Source organism: Tympanuchus pallidicinctus, unplaced genomic scaffold (assembly GCF_026119805.1).
Source record: "Tympanuchus pallidicinctus isolate F22 unplaced genomic scaffold, pur_lepc_1.0 scaffold54, whole genome shotgun sequence".
In the NCBI taxonomy this organism is placed as follows: Eukaryota; Metazoa; Chordata; class Aves; order Galliformes; family Phasianidae; genus Tympanuchus; species Tympanuchus pallidicinctus.
The window spans coordinates 72,651-97,274 of NW_026294774.1; the positions used below are offsets into that span (position 1 = coordinate 72,651).

General features: G+C 47.7%; 2 protein-coding genes and 1 pseudogene across 2 annotated transcripts; 1 reads left to right on the forward strand and 2 right to left on the reverse strand.

Annotated features, from left to right (window-relative positions):
- The first annotated feature begins 52 nt into the window (after nt 1-52).
- Nucleotides 53-1,022, forward strand: LOC128091881 (olfactory receptor 14A16-like). Its single transcript, XM_052705288.1, has one exon. It carries the CDS (start codon nt 72-74, stop codon nt 1,020-1,022), a length of 951 nt encoding a protein of 316 aa, XP_052561248.1. The 5' UTR covers nt 53-71.
- A 7,727-nt stretch (nt 1,023-8,749) lies between these two features.
- LOC128091891 (olfactory receptor 14J1-like) lies at nt 8,750-9,803 on the reverse strand. Its single transcript, XM_052705297.1, has one exon. The coding sequence runs from the start codon at nt 9,801-9,803 to the stop codon at nt 8,868-8,870; it is 936 nt and encodes a 311-aa protein (XP_052561257.1). The 3' UTR covers nt 8,750-8,867.
- A 12,003-nt stretch (nt 9,804-21,806) lies between these two features.
- Nucleotides 21,807-22,657, reverse strand: LOC128091863 (olfactory receptor 14A16-like; annotated as a pseudogene).
- Nucleotides 22,658-24,624: the final 1,967 nt, after the last annotated feature.

The window sequence follows — 24,624 nt, forward strand, 5'->3', positions numbered from 1 at the left end:
TCCCTGAGAATGGCCTTGACTTGTCATTATCTTCTGCACTCTGCACAGGACTCCATGCCCAGGAACTGCAGATGCCCAACAGCAGCTCCATCAGCGAGTTCCTCCTCCTGGCGTTGGCAGACACGCGGCAGCTGCAGCTCCTGCACTTCTGGCTCTTGCTGGGCATCTACCTGGCTGCCCTCCTGGGCAACGGCCTCATCAGCACAGCCGTAGCCTGCCACCACCGCCTGCACACCCCCATGTACTTCTTCCTGCTCAACCTCGCCCTCCTCGACCTGGGCTGCATCTCCACCACTCTCCCCAAAGCCATGGCCAATGCCCTCTGGGACACCAGGCACATCTCCTACGCAGGATGTGTTGCACAAGGCTTTTTCTTTCTCTTTTTCATATCAGCAGAGTATTGCATTCTCACCATCATGTCCTACGACCGCTACGTTGCCATCTGCAAGCCCCTGCACTATGGGACCTTGATGGACAGCAGAGCTTGTGCCAGCATGGCAGCAGCTGCCTGGGGCACTGGGTTTCTTTATGCTCTGCTGCACACTGCCACTGCATTTTCAATACCATTCTGCCAAGGCAATGTTGTGGACCAGTTCTTCTGTGAAATCGCCCATATCCTCAAGCTCTCCTGCTCAGAATCAGACTACCTGAGGGAAACTGTGAATATCTATTTAAGTCTTTGTTTAATCTTTGGGTGCTTTGTATTCATTGTTGTGACCTATGTTCAGATCTTCAGGGCCGTGCTGAGGATGCCTTCTAAGCAGGGACGGCACAAAGCCTTCTCCACGTGCCTTCCTCACCTGGCCGTTGTCTCCCTCTTTGTCAGTACTGCCATGGTTGCCTATCTGAAGCTCCCCTCAGTCTCCTCCTCTTTCCTGGACCTGGTGGTGTCATTTCTGTACTCGGTGGTGCCTCCAGCAGTGAACCCCCTCCTCTATGGCATGAGGAACCAGGAGATCAAGACTGCAGTGAGCAATACATACTTCTCCAGCATCCAGAAGATGCATGCCAGCCTAAGATGAGTCTCACAGTAATTCAGAAATTGATAGAACAATCTCTTGTTTCTATTTTTCTTATTATTATTATTTTCACAGACATGACTTCAATTTAAATCCGTTATTCTTGGCATGCTTCATTTTTGTAGTGTTTTGACACTCTCATCTCATGTACCCATAGAACAAGGAGCTCTGTTGATAAGTACAATAAGGAAGCCAGCAGAAATTCAGTTGTCTGTGCTCCCATGTTTTACCACCTCTGAAACTGGAGGAGCGACTCATGTAGGCAGGAGTGGTGCAGGGTCCAGGAGCCCAGCTGCAACACAGAGCAGCAGCCTCACTGTCATTGGGCTGCCCCTTAATGCCCAGTGGTTCCATCCTCTCTTTTGTGTTTGAGTCATGGCCGCAGCTTCCCAGCTCCAATGGCCACAGAGAGCAGCACGATGTGGTCTTTGCAGTGCTGCTCTCTTCTCCATTCCATCCCTCTTCCCCTTCCTCTCTACATCCTTGTGGACACACGTGGACCAGGAAGGTGGCTCTGGACTTTTGCCACCCTCAGCCTCTCACACCAGCCATTTCCAGCACTGACTGCATGTTTATGGCAGAGCTTTTTCCTGAAGCTGTCTCCATGCTCCTGGTGGTAAAGCAGGGCTGCCTGCAGACCCCTGTGTAGGACACGGCTGGAGCAGCACTGGGTCTGAAAAGCAGGATTGCTGAGAAGTGTGGTGCACTGAGGGCTGCCATGGGCACTTGTGCTGGGGAACTCTTCCCCACCCCGAACACACCTGTCCTGTGCAGCGCAGGCATGGCAGAGCCGTGCCTGGGACAGTGCACTGATAGGCCACAGATGGGAAACCCAGCACGGCCATCAGGAGGTGGAACCAGGTGGTCCTGGCACACAGGGAGCCGGGCAGGAGGCAGCGGTGTGCCCTGGCAGAGCAGTCAGGGAAGGCTGAGGGCACATCACTGCAGCCTGTGAGAGCCTGCATGGAGATCTTAGAGAATACAGAGCCACACTCCGTGCTGTTGTGCACAGTGGGGGGATGAAAGTGATGGGTGAATCTGGAGGCACTCTGCCTGAAGGTAAGGAAAAGATTTTCCACTCAATTCAAGGCTCCTCTTGAGCAAGGTGGCTACTGTCATGTCCCTACTAGGATGAGTGCTTATGGGATGTGTTTCCTGTTCCAAATTGCCGCCTGCTGGACAAGCAGCCTCCTGAGACAAACAAGTCCACACCATCAGCATCACAACTTGTGCCTTCCAAGCTCTGCTTGCTAAGAAACATAGAATCACAAAGGTTGGAACCTTTACGGTCATCTCCATCACTTTCACTCCGCGGACTGTCAGAGCTCAGGCGGGATATGTTGCTTTCAAGCCCTGTAGTGTTCATACATAAAGCCTGAAACAAAGTGTGCTGAAATCAGACCCTACTGTGCAGAAAAAATAATAATAATAATAAATAAAGCATGAAGAAAAAGATGATGTAAAGCAGTAGCTTTACAGCTGAGAAGTCTGTGCTGGTTTAATAAGTGAAAGCCTCCACACAGCTCAGAAAAGGATCTACTACTGCCTAGATTCTTTTGCTGTTTTGTGCTGTCACTGGCAGAGGTCTTGCAAAGTCAGTCTGCATAGGACTTCCCTATCTTGATGCTGGACAGAGGCTTTTATTCCAGAGTTATCTGCATTGGGCATCGCAGAAGAAAGGCAGTTCCTGCACCAGCAATTGTATGTTTCTTCATATAAGGTCACAACTCATGGTTCTGTTCTGTGCTCGGAGTGATTTGTCTTCACTCTTGAATGCTGTGATTTAATTTTCCTTCAGTGAGTATGAGTCACAAATGAATGCTTATTCCTTTTTGCCTCTACAGCTCAATAAATCTTACTTTTCCCTTACTCTGCAGATCGACCTGATGAGTCTTTTGGCTTTATTTGCTGCATTTTCCTTAGCTAGACAAGAACATTATGGTCTAGTGGGATGAGCTGATGGGTTCCATCCCAGCCTCTTGAAGCGACCTGCTCTTGAGTCTTACAGCCTGTGTTTGCAAGAGATGATTCAAGGTTTTCAACGCTCTCACATGAGCTTCTTACTGCACAATCAAATATAGGCAAGGCCACACAGGTGGAACCAAGTGGGCACCACCTGCAGGCTGCCCTGCTCCACGGAGCTGCTGAGGCTGTCCCGGGGCCAAGGAATCTGAGCATCCCAGCACAGCCATGAAGGCCACATCAGACACGCAGCACAGTAAGGCACTACTCTGACTTCTCTGTGTGCAGTGCTATTCTGGTCAAGGTCACTGCTCAGGATGTTCTTGAACAAGGCTTCAATTATGCAGGCTTTGACTGCCCCCACAAATAGGGCATATATAACTTCTTAGTGACTCCAATTCCAGTGAGTCCAACTAAAAACAGTCTTACTAACATCCAATCTAAATCTCCCACTTTTAGTTTGAAGCAATTCCCCTTCGTCCTATTTCTATCCAACCATCTCATCCTAACCCTGGCGTTTGGCATCTCATCCTCAAATGGAAACCCAGGGGCTGAAAGGGGACTAAGGTCCTCACAGAACCATGGGACTGGGGAGTCCTCTTAGCTGAATTCAGATGTTCACAACGATGTGCCTGTGTGAGCCCCTCATCTGAATGCTTGGCATTTATTCCCAATGGAGTGGGGTCTCCATTGTTCAAGCAGACCCTGGGCGATGACCAAAATGCCTGGGGTGCTCCTGGATGTGTGCTAGTGCTTGTAAACTGCGTGGGAAACATCTGAGATAGACACCTCCTTCCTGAGCATCAGCTGAGGGCCAGGGAGGGAACAGAGGATGTCCAAGAATGCCTACCTGACAACAGACTCCAGTATCAAGGGCACCCAAGTGTGCCTTTTCCACCCACCTCCATGGAGCGTACAGAGTTATTCAGCTGGATAAATGGATGAGTTCATAAAAGAAGACACAGATTTTCTCTGTTCTTCATCTGCTGCACATTCTGGAGCACAAAGCACTACAAAACTAGCACGCATCTTTATTCTTCAGCTGACGAAACTTCATGTTACTCAAGGCTCACATGTTAATAGCATCAGAAGCAACCCAGCGTCATGCCAGTTCCCTGGGGTGCCCAGCAACTCACATAGAATCATAGAATCACAAGGTTGGAAACGACCTGTAAGATCACCTAGTCCAACCATCCTCCCATCATCGTTACTACCACAAGCTACTACACCATATCTCATAGTTCCTCATCCAGACATCTGTGAACACTGCCAGGGACGGCAACTCCACCACCTCCCTGGGCAGCCATTCAGTGCCTGACCACTCTCTGAGAAAAAAAGTTCTTCCTTATGTCTACTCTAAATCTCCCCATGCTTCCAGCTGTTTCTTCGGGTCCTGTTTGTTGCCGGGGAGAAGAGGCCAAATCCCTCTCCACCACAACTTCCCTTCAGCAAGCTGTAGAGTGCACTGAGGTCTCCCCTGAGCCTCCTCTTCTCCAGACTAAACAATCCCAGCTCCCTCAACCGCTCCTCATAAAGTTTGTGCTCCAGACCCCTCACCAGCTTTGCGCCCTTCTCTGGACACTCTCCAGGGCCTCAATGTCTTTCTTGTAGTGAGGGGCCCAAAAGTGAACACAGTACTCGAGGCGTGGCCTCAGAAGAGCTGAGTACAGAGGGATGATTACCTCTCTGCTCCTGCTGGCCATGCTATTTCTAATGCAGGCCAAGATGCTGTTGGCCCTCTTGGCCACCTGGGTATACGGTTGGCTCATGTTCAGCCAAGCATCAACCAACACCCCCAGGTCTCTTTCCTCTTCATTGTCATGCAGCAACTCAGACCCAAGCCTGTAGCACTGCATGGGGTTATTTTGGCCAAAGTGCAGGACCCGGCACTTGGCCTTGTTGAAGCTCATCCCACTCACCTCAGCCCAGTGATCCAGCTTATCCAGATCCCTCTGAAGGGCTTCCCTACCTCAGGCAGATCGACACTACCTCCCAACTTGGTGTCATCTGCAAACTTACTAAGGGTGCACGCAACCCCTCATCTAGGTCATCAATAAGATGACATAATATTACACAAGATGGGGCCCAGTACCAACCCCTGGTGGACCCCACTTGTAATAGGTCACAAGCTGGACTTAACACCCTTAACCACTAAGTGTTGGGCAAGGCCCTCTAACCTGTTCCTTAACCAAAGAAGTGTATGCCTGTCCAGGCCATGAACTGCCAGTTTCCCCAGGAGAATCCTGTGAGAGACCATGTCAAAGGCTTTGCTGAAGCCAAGGTAGATTGACCATGTGATCTCACCCAAGATTTGCTCCATAACTTTCCCTGGTACCGATGTCAGGCTGACAGGCCTGTAGATCCCTGGATCCTCCTTACAGCCCTTCTTGTAGATAGCAGTCACATTGGCAAGCCTCCAATCCTCTGCTACCTCTCCAGATAACCAGAAGCCAAACAGATGGCCATAAGCGGCTCAGCAATCACCCCCACCAGCTCCCTCAGCACCCTAGGATGAAGCCTGTCTGGCCCTATGAACTTGTGACAGTCCAGATGGAGGAGGAGCTCTCTGACTGTCTCCACCTGAATCACCAGGGTGTATTCTGCATAGCATCCCAGACTTCCAGATCAGGATGTAACATGCCCTGAGGATAACTGATCTGCCTATTAAAGGCAGATGTAAAGAAGGCACTGAGGACCTCAGCCTTCTCCTTATCCTCAGTGGTCACATTCCCCGCTGCATCAAGTAAAGGATGGAAATTCTCCTTGGTTCTTCTCTACGGCTGATATATTTATAAAAGGATTTCTTATTCTTTTACTGCAGTGGACAATCTGAGTTCAGGTTGGGCTTTTGCTCTCCTAACTTCCTCCCTGCATACCTTTGCAACTTCCTTGTAATCTCCCCAGGTAGCCTGTCCCTTCTGCCAGAGGACATAGACTCTCTTTTTCCTCCAGAATCTCAACAACAGTTCTTACCTCATCCACACCAGTCTTCTTCCACTATGGCTTGCCTTATGGCATTTGGGCAGATTGTTCTTGTGCCTTTAAGATTTCCATCTTGAGTTGAGGAGCCTGGACCTCTTTAGCCTTAAAGAGCAGCTCAGCGGGCAGCAACAACCCGCTGTGCTCTGTGGCCAGAGTAAAAACAGTTGACTTGCACTTTACTCCGGGTTTACTCACACTTCTTTTTTGAGTGTGTTTGACTCACACTGTACTCAAGGTTTACTCAAACTTGTCTTCAACTTTACTTTCACTTTATTCAGAGGTTTACTCTCACTTTTCACCGGCTTTTACTGACATTCTACTCTGGGTCTGTTCACTATCTCTTCCGGGCCTATTGACACTTTACTCCAAGTTTACTCATGCTTTACTCCTGGGCTACTCAGTGTTTACTGGTTTTATTCACACTTTGCACCAAGCTTGCATACTATTTCCTCTGGGATTACTCTTACTCTACTCCGAGTGGACTCACACCTTACTATGGGTTTTACTCACACTTTACTCCACGTTTACTAACACTTGATTCCAGCTTTGCTCACTGATGACTTGGGGTTACCTTACAATTTACTCCAATTTTACTTGCACTGTACTCTGGGCTTACTCACACTTTTTTTTGGGAGCACCTTTGACTCACACTTTCTTCAGGGTTTACTCCAACTTGCCTTCAACTTTACTCACACATTACTCTGGGTTTACTCATGCTTTTCTCTGGGTTTTACTGACACCTTACTCCGGGTGTGTATGGTCTCTCTTCTGGTCCTACCAACACTTTACTCCGAATTTTTAACACACTTGACTCCAAGTTTACGGACACTTGACTCCTGGTTTATTCACTATTTTCTCCAGGTTTTACTCACACTTTGCAACACATTTGCACATTCTTTTCTATGGCTTTACTCTTACTCTACTCCAGGTAGATTCACACCTTACTCTGTGTTTTACTCACATTTCACTCCATGTTTACTAACTGTGTCACAGTTTTATGTTTTTGGTTTTCAGTATTCCACATCATAACATCATGCAGTGCACTGGGAGTTAAAGTGTTCATGCTGCAATTCCAGGTACCTGTCCCTATACGTTTATGGAAGTCACGGGATCTGCCCCTTCTGGGTGGGGCAGTCTCTTACTGCCTTGCAGTGGGTGCTGGAGGTACTTTCCTAGATGTTCCAAGCTTTCCAGGTTTGACTCAGTCTCAGGAACTCTCTCTGTCCTATTTTATTTCATTTATTACTCTTAATTTTAATTAGATTGTATTATATTGTATTATCTTGCATTCCAATATCATAGTAAAATAATTTTCCTCCATAGATTGTTGCTGCTGTTATTTTTTTTTTTCCTTACTTGAGCCCAGCTACCACCTCCCTAACTCTTTCCCTTTTCCTTCCCATTTTGTGGGGCCAAGGGGGCAGAGCCAGGGGCCTACTGCCCGCTTGTCACAGGCATGGATAGATCTAGTTAACTCTGTCACAGTTGGTCTATGAAACGTCATTCCTGTGCCATGACCAATGAAGGTAATGCTGGAGTAGAAGCTCCAGGCCACAAGCACACTGAGCACAAGCTCTCACTTGCAAAATTAACATGGAGGCCACCACAGCAAAATGCTGCTTCACATCACCTTTTCTCTCTGGACTCTGCTCCACACCATCAACTCCACTATCGGTACCCCCAGGAGCCTGCCGAGCTGGCAGCTGGAGCGAGTCAATGTGGGGACAGGAAGCGCATCCCTACACCACTCATCCCAGCACATCCCTGTGCTGCTCAGGGTGGGAGGCAGTCTCAGCTGGATGGGATCTCTACTGCTGAGTCCCTCTCCATCTGCCCTGCTGGCTCAGCAGCACCACTGCAGAGCCCTCATTTGCATGTGGGCTCCCCAGGTTCACCTGTTCCTTTGGATCAGTGGTCTGTCATTGCGTAAGGAAGCAATCACTGCCCTCTGAGGCTCTAACACTGTCCTTGGAGATCCCCTGGCATCTCTGGGCTGCTCCAGATTTCTCTCCTGGACAACATCTGCCATCAGCCCCACTGCAGCGATGACTGTCCCACACAGTCATGTTCAAGACCAGTTACTGTTTGCTGGGCTATGTACAACCAAGAAGGGAGCTCTCATCCATCCTTTGCTCCTCTACATGGGACTGTGAACCATTCTGAACACCAGCAAAGCTAGAGGACTTTCCCGAGGGCAACTCCTTTGCTGTATTCCTGGCACAGCTTTGGAAGAGGCATTCAGACTTGTGGCCCTGCGCTGAGCAGCTCCATCTGTTACGATGGTCCCAGCAGGGGGCTCAGCTGTGGCACAGTGTTGCACAACTGCCTGCCCTGCCTGCAGCCACAGGGATGCCACCCTTGAGACAGCAGCACTGTCACCAATTGCACCAGAACTGAGAGCTGACAGAAATGCAAGGACACAAGAGGACAACTGGGAGATGTAAAGAAAGCAGCACTGAAAAGACCACGTCCTGCTGCTGCCCATGACCATGGCTGCAGGGAAGCAGCAGCACTGCTCAAAGGCAGCAGAGAGGGAGCACCCAGCGGGCAGTGAGGGGCAGCCCCACAGACACCAGGGCTGCTGCTCCGTGTGGCATTGGGCTCTTGGTTCCTGCACCCCACCTGTGTACAGGGTTGCTCTCTGTGATCCAGAGCAGGTGGAACCCAAGATAAATGAGTTTCTGATGAATTCTTTATCTATTCAAAGAGCCAAGTTACTTTTGTACTTTGGTAGGATTTCCATTCAAAAAACAAGGTAGAAAATAAAGAAGAAATGTGATGACCTGTATTGCTTTATTGGAATGAAAATTATCATAGGAACAACAAACAGGGAGGGAGGGTGAGAGTTGAAATAAAGGCAATCTGAGCTGTTCCTGAATTTCTGGTAGCCACATGACGAGCACTTCACCGATGCTGAAACAATATATCCCCAAACAGTTTTCTGAGAGCATCCTTCAGCTCCTGGTTCCTCATGCTGTAGATGAGGGGGTTCATTAGTGGAGGTACCACTGTGTATATCACTGCCACCATCAGGTCCAGGGATGGGGAGCAAATGGAGGGGGGTTTTACGTAGGCAAACATCACAGTGGTAACAAACAGGGAGACCACAGACAGATGAGGGAGGCATGTGGAGAAGGCTTTGCGCCGTCCCTGCTCCGAAGCCATCCTCAGCACGGCCCTGAAGATCTGCACATAGGACACAACAATGAAAACAAAACAAGCAACAAAAACTGAGGCACTAAATATGATAAGTCCAAATTCCCTGAGGTAAGAACCAGAGCAGGAGAGCTTGAGGATCTGGGGGATTTCACAGAAAAACTGATTCACAGCTTTGTCACGGCAGAGTGGCTGAGAAAATGTACTGATAGTGTGCAGCAGAGCATGGAGAAGCCCAGTGCCCCAGGCAGCTGCTGCCATGCTGGCACAAGCTCTGCTGTCCATCAAGGTCCCGTAGTGCAGGGGCTTGCAGATGGCAACGTAGCGGTCATAGGACATGATGGTGAGAATGGAATACTCTGCTGACATCAGAAAGACAAACAGAAAGGTCTGTGCAACACATGCTGAGTAGGAGATGTGCCTGGTGTCCCAGAGGGCATTGGCCATGGCTTTGGGGAGAGTGGTGGAGATGCAGCCCAGGTCGAGGAGGGCGAGGTTGAGCAGGAAGAAGTACATGGGGGTGTGCAGGCGGTGGTGGCAGGCTACGGCTGTGCTGATGAGGCCGTTGCCCAGGAGGGCAGCCAGGTAGATGCCCAGCAAGAGCCAGAAGTGCAGGAGCTGCAGCTGCCGCGTGTCTGCCAACGCCAGGAGGAGGAACTCGCTGATGGAGCTGCTGTTGGGCATCTGCAGTTCCTGCTGGGCCTGGAGTCCTGTTCAGAGTGCAGAAGATAATGACAAGTCAAGGCCATTCTCAGAGTCACTCCTCCTGCTATATTATAATACCTTTACTTTCTCTTTAGCAAATGTTCCATTGGCTCCATTTAATTTCATGAAGCTCCACTACTCATAAGCAGAGGAAGCATCTGAAGCTTTTACCCTTCTCTCATTTTTAATCTTATCCCATCTCCTAGGATATTTTCATCTGTTTCATGTCTCATATCTTTACCCCAACTGCTCTTTGAGCCCACAACCCTAACCTCTGTGCACTGTCTGTTAGTGAAATCTGTCTGTTTGTGGGATAAGTGCATTATTCATGTCTGCAATAATTTCAACAGGTTCAATCCTTTGAGAAAGGAGAGACTGATTGCATGTGCCTGTACACAAAACAAGCTATTGATTAAAGAAAAATCTGGGAGTCTCAGAGCTGTCTTCAAAGTTGACAGCCCCTTTTATATTCCTGCCTTCATTCATCCTTCAGTCAGAGTAGGAAAAGGAATATCCTTGCCTTGCCTCTCCTCTTGCAACATGCCCTTAGAAACACTCTGGGTGCAGTGTAGCTATGAGCTCCCTGCCCCAGGCAGCAGCTGTGGCAGCAGAAGGCCCCTGCCCTGCTGTGATGGAGGCTCCTTCCCCCCACACGTCTCCCCGCAGCGCCCTGGGCAGCTCCCCAGGCAGGCTGAGTGCTGAGCCTGGCAGGCAGCACAGTCCCTGCCCCGGCACACAGCCCCTGGGGCACAGCAGGACCTGCTCTGCAGGACAGCCCTGGGCACCCGGCTGCAGCCCCGGCTGCACAGCCTGAAAGACGGAAAAGGGGCCGCATAAGAAAAGCAAAAGGCAAAAAGAAGGTTTCACTGTAACTGAGAATAGGGGGGAGGATAAAGGCGGATATTTAGGGATAGTTTGTAGAAGCAGGAATGTAGAGCTTGTTAGAGAAAGGGGAATAGCAGGCACAGGGTCTGGGATAGTGAGGGGGATGAAGGCCATACTGATAAGGTTTGAGACATCTGGCAGGGAGGTGATTAGATGTCCACAAGAGTGAGACAAAACTAGTTTGGGGGATGCCCCCCCCTTCTCTGCCAGGAGTTATGGCGAGGAAGGTCAGAAGCCTTCACGAAAAAGACAACAAATTCAACTCATGACCCACTATGCAAGCGCAACAGGGGAGGGTCTGCATGCTTTGGGCTATAATGAATATGTATCCGAATTCCGGGAAACCATTGATTTTTTATTAGTTCGCCCTTTATCTGTAGCACGACTTTTCTGGACAGTGTGCCAGCTTGGAGGAATTATCCCCCTTGCACCAGGGCTTTTGTGCAATTGCCAATAAAACATAGCTTCTCTGTGTCCTTACAGGCTACAGGGTTTGATTTTCCGCATGTCACAGCCTGCAGCCGTCCTGGGACACGCAGCCCTCAGGGCTGGGCTCTGATGCTGTAGCACAGAAGCCCTCAGCTGAAGCCAAAATGTTTCCATGATAACAAAACATGGAGTGCCTTCAGCCTGGTCTGCAATGGGATATCCCAGAGTTAGTTATCCCTCTACTAAAAGCAGCTGCATGGCCTGCAGGGAGACTTACCTTGTCAAGGGCTGCGAGCAATGCTCCTGCACTGAGCTCACAGCTGCTCACAATGTACACATCTTGAGATCTCTCTCTCCTTTCCCTTCTGTCCTCCTGTCACCTGCAGGCTGTGCTGTGCAGAAGAGCTGCTCCTGGGCACAGCTGTCTCTCTGCAGCAGCACTGCCCATTTGTAGGAGCTCCCTGTTTCCCAGGAGCCCGGCCCAGCTCAGCAGCAGAGGATGTCATTTTCTCACTGCTCTCCCTGGAGATGACCCTGGGGCTCTGGGGCTGGCAGCTCCTGATAGACAACAGGGTCATCTCTGTAAAATGCACTTTGAAGTCAGATGAATTAATCACCAGTAGACAGACTGATTCCTGAAGCATTGCTTGTCCTAGCAGATTGTGTGTGCCTAGCAAAGCTGCAAATGCTCCATCTGGTCTGGTGGTTTTACAGTTCTTGCTATCGGTATTCCACATCATAACATCATGTAAAGCACGGGGAATTGAAGATTTAACACTCCAGTTCTGTGGACTGACTGTTCTGAACACCTGGCTCTCAGAAGAGAAGAAGAACTGCATACCCCAGAGGACTCTGAGTTCAGAGAGGAAGATAGGGAAGATAAGGAAGATAAGGGAGGAAGCCCCGGGATCTCTCATTTACTTGCTGCCCCATGTGTGGGAGCGCTCCCCAGCTGTGCACCTTCAGTTCAAAGTCAGGCTTTTGGTTTCAGACACTCACTCTCTCATTTTATTTGATTTAATACCGTAAATTCCAATCTTATTTTATAATATTATGTTGTCTTGCATTTTGATATCATATTTAGTAAATTTGACTTTCCTCCTTAGATTGTTGTCGCTGCTTTATTTTTACTATTTTATTTTATTTTATTTTGATTTATTTTATTTATTTTATTTTGATTTATTATTATTATTATTATTATTATTATTATTATTATTATTATTATTATTATTATTATTTTTGGCCAGTAGGACTGCAGGCCTGCTGCCCTCTGTCAGGGGCACAGATTGCTCTAGATCACTCCATGATAAGACAACACACTCAGTCATATGGTCTGCTTTTAGGGCAGATGTTTGGAGCCAAAAGTTGGACTTAATGATCCTTACAGGTCCTTTCCATTGCAGGATATGCCAGGATTCTATGACAGTGGGCACAAGCACAGTGATGTTGAAGTCACTGTGCTGTCACAGTGGATAGGAGCTCAGCGACTCCAAGTCACTGTGATGTCTTGGAGACATGGAGAGCAGTGATGTCAGAATTACTGAGTTGTGGCAGTGGTCAGTATTACAGTGATGTCAGAGTCACTGCACTGTAAAGGAGAGACAAACTCAGTGATTTCAGCTGCACTGTGTTGTCACAGCACACTGTGATGAACACAGTGGTGTTGCAGTCATTGTTCTGTGACAGTGAGAAGGAACACTGTAATGTCAGGGTCACAGTGCTGTCCAGTGGATGCAGGCCAGGAGCGTTGTGATGTCAGTTAGTGTGCTGTCACAGTGGGAAGGAGCACAGTGAAGGCAGATCCACTGCTCTGTCACAATGGGCAGTAGGGCAGTGATGATGGATCAAGGCAGATTAGAATCATAGAATCATAGAATCACAAGGTTGGAAATGAGCTGTAAGATCATCTGGTCCAACCGTCCTCCCACTACCATTTCCACCACAAGCACTAAACCATATCTTGTAGCTCCTCATCCTGATGCCTTTTGAACACTGCCAGGGACGGCGTCTCCACCAGATCCCTGGGCAGCCATTCAGTGCCTGACCACTCTCAGAGAGAACAAGTTTTTCCTTATGTCTAACCTAAACCTTCTCTGGTACAACTTGTGGCCATTTCCTCGGGTCCTGTTTGTTGCCTGGGAGAAGAGGCCAAACCCTTCTTCATCACAACTTGCCTTCAGGAGACTGTAGAGTGCAGTGAGGTCTCCTCTGAGCCTCCTCTTCTCCACACTAAACTATCCCAGGTCCCTCAGCCGCCCCTCATAAGACCTGTGCTCCAGATCCCTCATCAATTTTGTTGCCCTTCTCTGGACATGTTTCAGGGTCTTTCTTGTAGTGAGGGGCCCAAAACTGAACACAATATTCGAGGTGCTCCCTCACCAGCGCTGAGTACAGAGGGATGATCACCTCCCTGCTCCTGCTGGCCATGCTGTTTCTATTGCAGGCCAGGATGCCATTGGCCCTCTTGGCCACCTGGGCATGCTGTCTGCTCACGTTCAACCAAGCATCAACCATCACCCTCAGGTCTATTTCCACTTCACAGTCATCCAGCCACTCATGCCCAAGCCTGTAGCGCTGCATGCGGTTATTGTATCCAAAGTGAAGGACCCGGAAGGAGCTCTGCATGTGGGTTTAGCATCACATATGCCATCCTCAGAGCCATACATCCCAGTGAGGAAATGGTGCCTGTACCTTGGACTTGAGACATCTGAAGTTGAAAGATCGGTTGTGACTGACTACTTGTTCAGACTGGGCCACTCTCACATCCCACATCCTGGGATGAGACACACTGCCCATGTGGGACTTGGTTCTCATGACATCTTTGCACCCCATGCAGAGTCTGGCAGCTGCTGTCCCCTTCTCTTTCATTTGACATCACACAAACCTCCATCCCACTGCCCCAGGAAGGGTCCTGAGCCAGCATGAGGGACAGGATCTCCCTGCCAAGGCTCTGGGAATCAAGGCTTGGCCTTTCTGCTCCATAAGACAAAGGAGGCTTTTCTCAGCATCACAGCCACCATCCCAGTGCCTTGGTCTGCCTGCAATCATGGCTTCCAATTCTCTGCTCTAACAAGTCCCAGGGGAAGCTTGCTTGTGAATGGCCCTCAGTGGGGCCCATTAATACTGCAAGAAACTTCACTGTTCCTTCTGACTTTGTCTCCTTGAGCACTTCATGCAATCTTCTCTTCTCTCTGCACTGGAGGTTGATGGACTCAGCAGCAAATGCCCCCTGGGGCCCATTACAACCTGAAGAGCCGTGCAGTGCCTTGTGCCTTCCTGTCATCTTCTTCAGGTGTTCAGAACTTGTACAGCAAACTGGAGAGGTATCAGGAGAGAGCTTATAGAGGAAGAGAAAGATGGGCATTTAAGAAGTCTAGTTATTTATTTTTTTATAGTTGGGTTTGAACAAGAATTTAAAGCAGCACTCGGCAACTGATATTGATCCAGGATGTCCCCTAATGAGCTTTGCTCTGTCACTGTGTGTACAAACATCCTCCTCAGCCTCCCCACTCAATTTCTACTCACGTGGGCCCCATGGGACTTGCATCACTTTTCCTCACATCACTCTGCTCCTCTGCAGTTACCCGCTCACTTTTAAACCTCATTTGCACCAACTCCCACTGGCTTTCCCCAGAGAACCAGATGCACATGGGAAATGAAAGATTTCTCTTTTTTACCAACAAACAGTAGAAAACGTGATGCAATTGAATGAACCGTAAACACAGTGATCAACTGCATGCCTTGTCCAAGCTGCATCTAATGAGGCTTGTCTTTCACAGGGAATAGTTGTACAAGAAGTGAGTTAGACAGGAAGGGATAGATATAATGACAGCTAAGGAGTTGAGAAAAGAGTAGATGAAACTTTGGAGAGATGGAGCAAGTTCCAATAATCTCCCTGAAGATCAGAGATCAGGCAGATGGCTGGGAGGTATCTGAGTGAACAAAGAGCAAGGGATGGGGAAATCAGGAGGGCAGTGGGAAGGGCACGTGTCCAGATGGCCTACTGAAAACATGCCCTTGTTGAGGGCTGGCTTGAAAAACAAGGCTATGTTTAGAGTATCAAGGACACGATAACGGTGTAAAGGAGTTTGAGTAAACAACTGGTTGCAAGTTGTGCTGTATGGGAAAGCCATTGTGGGAAGCAGGCGTAGCAGGGAACTTCACGTTGTCATGGTTACAGGTCGACAGACATTAGTGATAGCCAGTGAAAACATGACAAGTGTACTTAAAAGTTATGTATTCTGTTGCTCTACCATTAAATGTTGGACTTAGTTGCTAACTCGTGTTGAGTCATCTCTAACTCTTCTTCAATTTTACTCACACTTTTCTTTGGGTTTACTCACACTTTTCTCCAGGCTTTACTGACATTCTACTCCGGGTGTGTATGCTCTCTCTTTTGGGGCCTACCCACACTTGACGCTGTTCTTTTACCACACTTTACTGTACCAGTTTACTCACACTTTACTCAAGGCTTACTCAAACTTACCTTCAACTTTACTCACACTTTTCTCTGGCTTTATTCTCACTTCTCAGGGTTTTTCTGGCATTTTACTCCGGCTGTGTATGCTTTCTCTTACGGACCTACCCACACTTTTCTCCCAGATTTTCTTACACTTTAGTCCTGGTTTACTCACAGTTTCCTCCAGGTTTTACTCACTCTTTGCACCAGGCTTGCACACTCTTTACTCTCAGATTACTCTTACTCTACTCCCGGTGGACTCACACCTTACTCTGGGTTTTACTCACACTTTATTCCGTGTTTGCTAACCCTTTTCTCTGTGTTTTCTCACACTTCACTTGGGGTTACATCACACTTCTATCCAAGTTTACTTGGGGAAGATGTAACTGAGCGAATCAGCAAAGAGTTTATCAGTCTCCTTGATAGCCCCTGTCACTGTGAAACCTTGGGAGTCTGGAGTGTAAGACAGAGAGCAAATGATGTCTGTTTGTCCAAGGGTAAACAGGAGGTTCTGTTTGTATGCACTGTTAATCTGATCACACTTAAGAATCCTTTCATCCTTTATCACTGCTGTTTGGGAGAAGCTAAGCCCAATTAACTCATTAGCAGGACAGAATTTCTTGCTTTAAGTGAATGGTGTATAAGATGCATGCTGAACACAATAAAGGAGAACTATTTTGATGTTACAGGAAACTGTGAGAGCTCTAACTGGACTGAGCGCCGACAACTTGAGAGGTCATGTTGAGATTTCATCTGTGCGGTCTGCTGGCAGGCCAAAAGAAGGCTGATGTGTTGGTACACTGCCTGGAGGGTAGACCGTGAGATGATTGTACTTTCAGTCTACCTGGACTGCTGGAAGACATTTGATACTGCCTTGTATGACACCCTTCTGTCTAGATGGTAGAGGCATGAACTGATGGATCGGCCACTCAGTGGATAAGGAATCCTATCAAAAACTTGAGTGTGAGACACAAATGTGCAACCAACACTGCCTTCCACATTTACCATTTGCATAGCAATCCAAATAATGCACTTGTTAGAACTCATTCTACTGAAGCTGCAGAACTCCTATAGCAGTTACATAAACAGAAACTTATGCATGACAAACTTGGACTGCCTTCTTGAGTTGTCAACTGATCTAAACAGTTCTCAGCATTTTTGGAAGATCATGCATGGACTGAATGCAGTAGCTAGAAGGATACATGGTGAGACAAAAGCAAAGATTAGTCCAGACATCATCTTGCTGTGAGGTATATAAATATAAGTCCGAGAGTAATTCCAGCTTCAGCACCCTACAGCACCTAACCCAGTCTGCCATTTCACTGCATGTAAAAGTCACACTCAGGCACAAATTGGCCCATAGATTCCACTAGTGGTAAGCAGAACTGCTTTGCAATCCCCATCTGCTCAGAGTCAAGACTTCATTATCAGAACCGCTAAATGAGAGATTACAATGGATTCTGGCCAATTGAGCACATCTGCCATAGAAGAACATGAACCACCAGTACTTTCAGGGGAAATGGGTTGTTAAATGATGTTTCTCCAGAAGTAGAAAAGGTCTGAAAGGCACAGCAGCTGCCTCTCACTAGGACAAACCTTCCTGCTCCACCACAAACATCCTTGTGTATGTTATAACTCACTGAGATGACTGTGCTTTCATGTCTACCCTGGTGAGAGGCAGACTTATCACTAAATCAACACAAAACTTACTGGAACAATACTTGCTTACTTTAAGATCAGACTCCAAAGAGTTTTTGATAAATTCTTCAATATGACCAACAAGGAAATTTGTAAAAGTATTCTGTTAGATTTAAAATAAATTAAAAAGTGGAACAACAGCCCTAAAAGGCATAACTTCCAACATGAACACAAGTCATCTGATAAACACAAACCATTATGTACCCACTAAGCTGTTGGCCAAGCACAAGCATTCTGGTAAGCATCTGATGCTGCAAAGGACGCTTGTAGATTCTTATTATTTTCATTTTCTTCAGTGAAGCTAAGAACTAAAATGTACTTTTATTAGGGAACAGAACTTGACAGTAAGATATGTGTTTCCTTTACTGACGGAGACCAGCTCAAGACACCTGGAACAGACGGGCTTAGGCTCTGGTGGCGCAAGAAGCAATCTTCATTGTTGTTACAGGCTTTTTATATCTTTTAGCTACAGGAGTATACAATACTTAAATCAGATAACATTCATGCAGCTGACAGCAATACATCATTACTTAATTAACTCTTTTGTGGATTATGATCAAAAGGCGTTCTATTCACAGCACATGTTCTGCTCTTGGTCACGGAACGAAGAAGCTGTAACTTATGCTTGCCAGTTTCACATGACAGTCCTTCCCTTTCAGGAGGGGCCGCATGTTCCCTGTTTGACCCTTTCAGGCCAGCCAGGTCTGTTTTGCTTAACAGTCTTCCTCACTTTACCTTGGCCTAACCACAGAAAAGAAGGAAGGCAACTTTCATATTTTTCTTTCCTAACCTTTGAAAGCATCAGTAAAGACAAGCCTCAGCTTCCCAATAAATGTGAGACTCACAGAAGAACAACAGCCTTGTTTGGTGAGATGAAGCTTAACGTAATTAATTTTATATCATTTTCAGTGAGGACACTTTGCCTTGAGAAAGACCATGCTAACAGCCAAATGTAAGAAATACTTTGTTCCTTGTCAGAAAACATTGCTTTGCTTTTTTTTTTTCTTTTTTTTTTTTTTTTCCTTTTTTTCATTAACATAGCTTGGTGGAAGAACTCTCACTGAAAAATAAAGCTGATTTGTTTAGCATTAAAAATAGCCCCAAATAGCCCCCAAAAAACAATTCTACATCCTGCATCCTCAAGTAGTAATGAAGAAATACCCAGTAGAAAAGCTCTCCCTCTTTCCACAATCCCTCATGATGATCATTTTGAATAGAAGAAAGAAAAGAACTCTTGTATGAGGCAAAATTTTCATGCCTTTGAGAAATAAACAATCACTTTCAACAGCTCCAGGAATATTTTTTTTTCCCCTTTCAACTGAACTCCATTACTGAAAAGTTTTGTGGCACGCTGCTGTAGTGAATGCTGAAGGCCACTAGGTGTCACCAACCACTACACTTCCAGAGAGACGATGAGCGCAGTCTCCTACAGCGTCTCGCGTTAACATTTCTACATAATAGTGATTCCTTGTCTGAAGTTCTCGGAAGATCTCTACAAATTTCCATTCTGTGCATTACTTATGCTGGAGGTTGGTGGTCGTGCCTGTGTCAGGGGGCTGGAACTTGATGATCCTTGGGGTCCCTTCCAACCCCAGCCATTCTATGAGTCTACGATTCCATGATTGTGCATTTATGTTATTATAACCATTGTTGCTACTCTTCATTAAGCTAATTTCGTAAGAAAATGTACTTTCCTCAAAGCATGGAAAACTGTCAGCGTTCTCAAGAAAACAAACAAACAAACAAACAAACAAAAAACCCCACAACAATCCAACAAAACAACAAAACACATTTCTGTCTCCACATCCAAACTGACTCCAGAGGAAAACAAAACCTGTTCCGTGTCTTATTCTGTGACAATCTTTATGCCTGAGGTGCTATTTCTAGACAAATGCACCATTTCTGAGAGACAGAAATGGTTGTTATATAATAATTCTACCCTCAAGGTAGTGCTGAGGACGTACAAAGTGATATGTATTTCTGCACGTACTGACAGCATCATCAAAATGGTGTTGCTGAGAGGCTGATATTCATTGCATAAGTAGCTGGATCAGGCAACTGAAAAAACAGCAGTAGGCCAGAAACACTGAAGTATTTACTTCTAGCATTCTGACTTTCTAGATATACTTTAAGACAGTGTTTATAGCATGTAACAATTCTAACTTTGTCATTATGAAAGCAAATAAGCTGTTCAGGTGAGATTTGTAAGCAAGAGCAAGTTAAAGCCACTTTTCCAGTGTACAATGGGGTTCACGTATCAGCCAGTAATGACAGATATCATTACTGCTGTGGAAGGCACTGACACAGCATCCCTTGCAAGGATATTCACATGGGCTGGGACAATCTCAAGCACAAATGCAAGCAGAGTGGAGAATGCACTTAGAGCAGTCCTGAGGAGAAACACTTTGGGTGTTAGTTGATGAACTGGCAGCGTGCACTTACTGCCCAGAAAGCCAACCGTATCCTGGGCTGCATCCAATGAAGTGTAGCTGGTAGGTCAAGGGAGGCAAGAAGGCCAATGGCATCCTGGCTTGCATCAGAAACAGTGTTGCAAGCAGGAGCAGAGAGGTGATTGTTCCCCTGTATTCAGCACTGGTGAGGCCGCACCTCGAGTACTGTGTCCAGTTTTGGGCCCCTCACTGCAAGAAAGATATTGAGGCCCTGGAACGTGTTCAAAGGAGGGCAACAAAGCTGGTGAGGGGTCTGGAACACAGGCCATATGAGGAGAGGCTGAAGGAGCTGGGAATGTTCAGCCTGGAGAAGAGGAGGCTCAGGGGAGACCTCATTGCTCTCTATAACTTCCTGAAGGGAGGCTGTAGTGAGCTGGGGGTCGGCCTCTTCTCTCGTGTCATTAGTGATAGGACCAGGGGGAATGGCTTCAAGCTACGGCAGGGGAGATTCAGGCTGGACATGAGGAAGTATTACTTTTCGGAAAGGGTGGTCAGGCACTGGAACGGATGCCCAGGGAGGTGGTGGAGTCACCGACCCTGGGGGTGTTCAAGGAAAGACTGGATGTTGTATTGAGGGACATGGTTTAGTAGGAGCAATTGAGAATAGGTGAACGGTTGGACTGGATGATCTTTTAGGTCTTTTCCAACCTTGGTGATTCTATGATTCTATGATTCTAATTCTCCCCCTCGATTCCACTCTTGTGTGACTCCACCCAGAGTACTGCATTCAGATCAAGGGCCGCAAACAACAGGACATGAGTCTGCTGGAGCAAGTCCAGGGAAGGGTAACAAGGATGAGCAGAGGGCTGGAACATGACTCGTGTGCAAAGAGAGGCCGAGAGAGTTGGGGTCATTGAGCCTGGGGAAGAGACGTCTCTAGGGAGACCATATGGCTGCTTTTCACAGCACAAGTCTCTACAAGGAAGTTAGGAGGGAATCTCTATTAGGAATGAAGTGATGGCACAAGGGGTAACAGCTTAAATCAAAGGAGAGGAGATTTAAATTGGATTTTCAGAAGAAACTCTTTCCTATGAGAGTGATAATGAACTTGAGAGGTTGCCCAGACAGGTTGTGGCAGTCCTATCCCTGGAAGAATTCAATGTCAGTTTGGATGGGGCAAGAGAAAGGTGCCCCTGCTCATGGCAGAAGGATTGGAACTGAGTGATTTTTGTTGTCCCTTCCAAGCTAAACCATTCTGTGATTCTATGATTCAACATTCCCTGGTGGTGGGAAACAGCAGGAAAGAGAAAGGGAAAATTGCAGCTTGGATGGTGGAGACTTGGATGGTGTCAGGACCTCACCTCCCCTCAATTTCTAATCTAAATCACACCTCTTTTAATTTAAAACTGTTCCCCCTTGTCCTATCACTATCTGCCCATGTAAGAAGTTGATTTTCCTCTTGCTTCTAAGCTCTCTTTAAATATTGCAAAGCTGCAAAGTATCCTCCTTAGAGCTTTCTCTTCTCCAGGCAGAACAACTGCAACTTCCTCAGTCTCTCTTCATAGCAGTGTCCCGAGCCCTTTGTTCATCTTTGTGGCTTTCCTCTGGACCTGCACCAAAAACTCAACATCACAATCCAGATGGGGCCTTCTGAGGGCTGAGTAGAGAAGGACAGTGCCTTCCCTCACTCTGATGACCACCACTCTGTTGATGAAGCCCAGGGTACAGTTGGTCTCCGGCTGCAAACACACATCTGGCTCCTGTAAGGGTTTTCATACAACAGGAGCGCTAAGTCCTTCCCAGTCATATGGACTCCAGGAGAAAAAGAGCAGGGTGATGCCTCATAGAGGCGGAAGGAATCCAAACACAGGTTTAGGAACATGATATCCATTGACAGTAAATACAGACACATATATATATGAACAGTAAAGTAGAAGTATATATTAATGAAAAGAAATACATAAAATAAACAGAAACGAGCATAAAATAGTGTCATTGTGGAGAAGACAGTATCACATGTAGAGACAGAATAAAAGCTTATGCCTGCTGAAATGTGGCCATGACATAATTTTCCTCACTGCATCCCTAAGCTCCTGGTTCCTCATGCTGTAGATGAGGGGGTTAAATGTTGGAGGCACCACCGAGTACAGAAATGACACCACCAGGTCCAGGGATGGGGAAGAAAGGGAGGGGGGCCTTAGATTGGCAAAAAAGCCAGTGGTGACAAACAGGGAGACCACAGCCAGGTGAGGGAGGCACGTGGAGAAGGCTTTGTGTCGTCCCTGCTCAGAGGGCATCCTCAGCACTGCCCTGAAGATCTGCACATAGGACACAACAATGAAAACAAAACATCCGGATAAGACAAGGACACTACAGAAAATAAGACCAACTTCCCTGAGGTAGGAATTTGAACAGGAGAGCTTGAGGATCTGAGGGATTTCACAGAAGAACTGATCCACAGCATTGCCTTGGCAGAAAGACAGTGAAAATGTATTGGCAGTGTGCAACAGAGCATTCAGAACTCCACTGCCCCAGGCAGCTGCTGCCATGGTGGCACAAGCTCTGCTGTCCATCAAGGTCCCGTAGTGCAGGGGCTTGCAGATGGCAACGTAGCGGTCATAGGACATAATGGTGAGAATGCAATACTCTGCTGACATCAGAAAGACAAACAGAAAGGTCTGTGCAACACATCCAGCATAGGAGATGTGCCTGGTGTCCCAGAGGGCATTGGCCATGGCTTTGGGGAGAGTGGTGGAGATGCAGCCCAGGTCGAGGAGGGCGAGGTTGAGCAGGAAGAAGTACATGGGGGTGTGCAGGCGGTGGTGGCAGGCTACGGCTGTGCTGATGAGGCCGTTGCCCAGGAGGGCAGCCAGGTAGATGCCCAGCAAGAGCCAGAAGTGCAGGAGCTGCAGCTGCCGCGTGTCTGCCAACGCCAGGAGGAGGAACTCGCTGATGGAGCTGCTGTTGGGCATCTGCAGTTCCTGCTGGGTCTGGAGTCCTGTGCAGAGTGCAGAAGATAATGACAAAACAAGACCTTTTTCAGAGACTCTCCTCCCACCATACTATAACAGTTTTTCTTTCTCTTAGGAAAATGTTCATTTTATTTGAATTTATTTTCATGAGTTTCATCAACCCCTAAGAAGTACAAGATTAAGGAGCTCTTACGTTCCTCTCATTTCCTAATCACACCCCAGCTCTGTGGATATTTTCCTCTTTGGAACAATTTCCATGCCTCAGATCTTCTCCCCGTCTGCACTCAGAGTGCCCATCTCAGCCTCTGTGCATTAAATTTCTCTCTTAGGGAAAGCTGCCTGTGTGCAGGATAAGTGCAATATTCATGTCTGCTGATAATTTTGGTAATTTCAGCTGGTACTTTCGGAGAGGAGACGCGGAAAGCACATGAAGAGCTTGTTCATATAATAGCAGATTGAGGAAGGTAGAATTCAGGATTCTCAGAGACGTGTTCAGATTTCACAGCTTCTTTCAGATTTCCCAACTCTTTCCCCTTCCCTAAGAACAGGAAATGGAAAATCCCTTCTTTGTCTCTCCTCTTGCAACGTGCCCCTGGAAACACACTGGCATGCAGTGTGTCTTGTGAACCCCCTGCCCCAGGCAGCAGCTGTGACAGCAGAAGGCCCCTGCCCTGCCCTGCCCTGCCCTGCCCTGCCCTGCCCTGCCCTGCCGGGGGGCTCCTTCCCCCCACACATCTCCCCACAGCGCCCTGGGCAGCTCCCCAGGCAGGCTGAGTGCTGAGCCTGGCAGGCAGCACAGTCCCTGCCCCGGCACACAGCCCCTGGGGCACAGCAGGACCTGCTCTGCAGGACAGCCCTGGGCACCCGGCTGCAGCCCTGGCTGCACAGCCTGCAGCCGTCCTGGAACACGCAGCCCTCAGGGCTGTGCTCTGATGCTGCAGCAGGAAAGCCCTCAGCTGGAGCAGGTTTTTATCCAAAATAAAGAAATATGGAATGCCTTCAGCCTGTTTTGCAATGGATGTCCCAAATTCAGTGATTCCTGCAGTAAAAGTCGCAACGCTGCCTGCAATGAGAGACTTGCCTTGTCAAGGGCTGTGGGCAATGCTCCTCCAGTGAGCTCACAGCCTAACATGCCACACAGCGTGTAAGATCTCTTTCTTCTGTCCTGTCACCTGCAGATCATGTCCCCAGCTCTGCTGAATGCTTCACAGGAGCTGCTCATGGGCACAACTGTCTCTCTGCAGTGCTGCCTACTTGTATGAGCTCTGTTTCCCAGTAGACCAGACTAGCTCAGCAGCCAAGAATGTGATTTCTTTCTCTCCCTGGAGATATCCATGTTTCTCCTGAGCTCTTCCAAGGCATCAGGGTCATCTCTGCAGAACGTATTTCAAAGTCAGCTCAATTAATCAACACATCCACTGGATTCCAGAAGCAGGTCAACTAATTCCAAGCCCCAGCCATGTTGCCAACCACCAGATCAGCCTGTCCAGCATCCAATCCATCCTGACCTTGAATGTACCCAGGGTTTGGTCATCCACAGCCTCTTTTGGCAACATTTTCCAGTGCCTGTGTCTAAGAAATGTCTTCCTAAAACCATTTAAAAGCCGTTTCAATTTGTCTAATTACTGTCAGACCATCACTTCCAAATCCTAAAAGTAGGCATCTCATCTGCTGGTGGAAACCCCGGGGCTGAAATGGGATCAGTTCCTCACAGAACCATGGGAGCCAGGAGTCCTCTTAGCTGAGTTCAGATGTGCACAATGAGGTGTCGGTGTGTGAGGCCCTCATCTGAATCCTTGGTCTTTCTTCAACAGGACTGCACTGCTCACACACAGACACTCAGTGATGCCCAAGGTGCCTGGGGTGATCCCAGCTGTGTGCTGGTGCTTGTAAGCTGTGGTGGCAAATCTGTGAGACAGACACCTCCTTCCTGAGCATCAGCTGAGGGCCAGAAGGGAGGCATTCTT

What these genes read in the sequence shown, in the direction of transcription:
- LOC128091881 (XM_052705288.1), top strand. Translation starts at nt 72, where the DNA reads ATGCCCAACAGCAGCTCCATCAGCGAGTTCCTCCTCCTGGCGTTGGCA.
- LOC128091891 (XM_052705297.1), bottom strand. Translation starts at nt 9,803, where the DNA reads ATGCCCAACAGCAGCTCCATCAGCGAGTTCCTCCTCCTGGCGTTGGCA.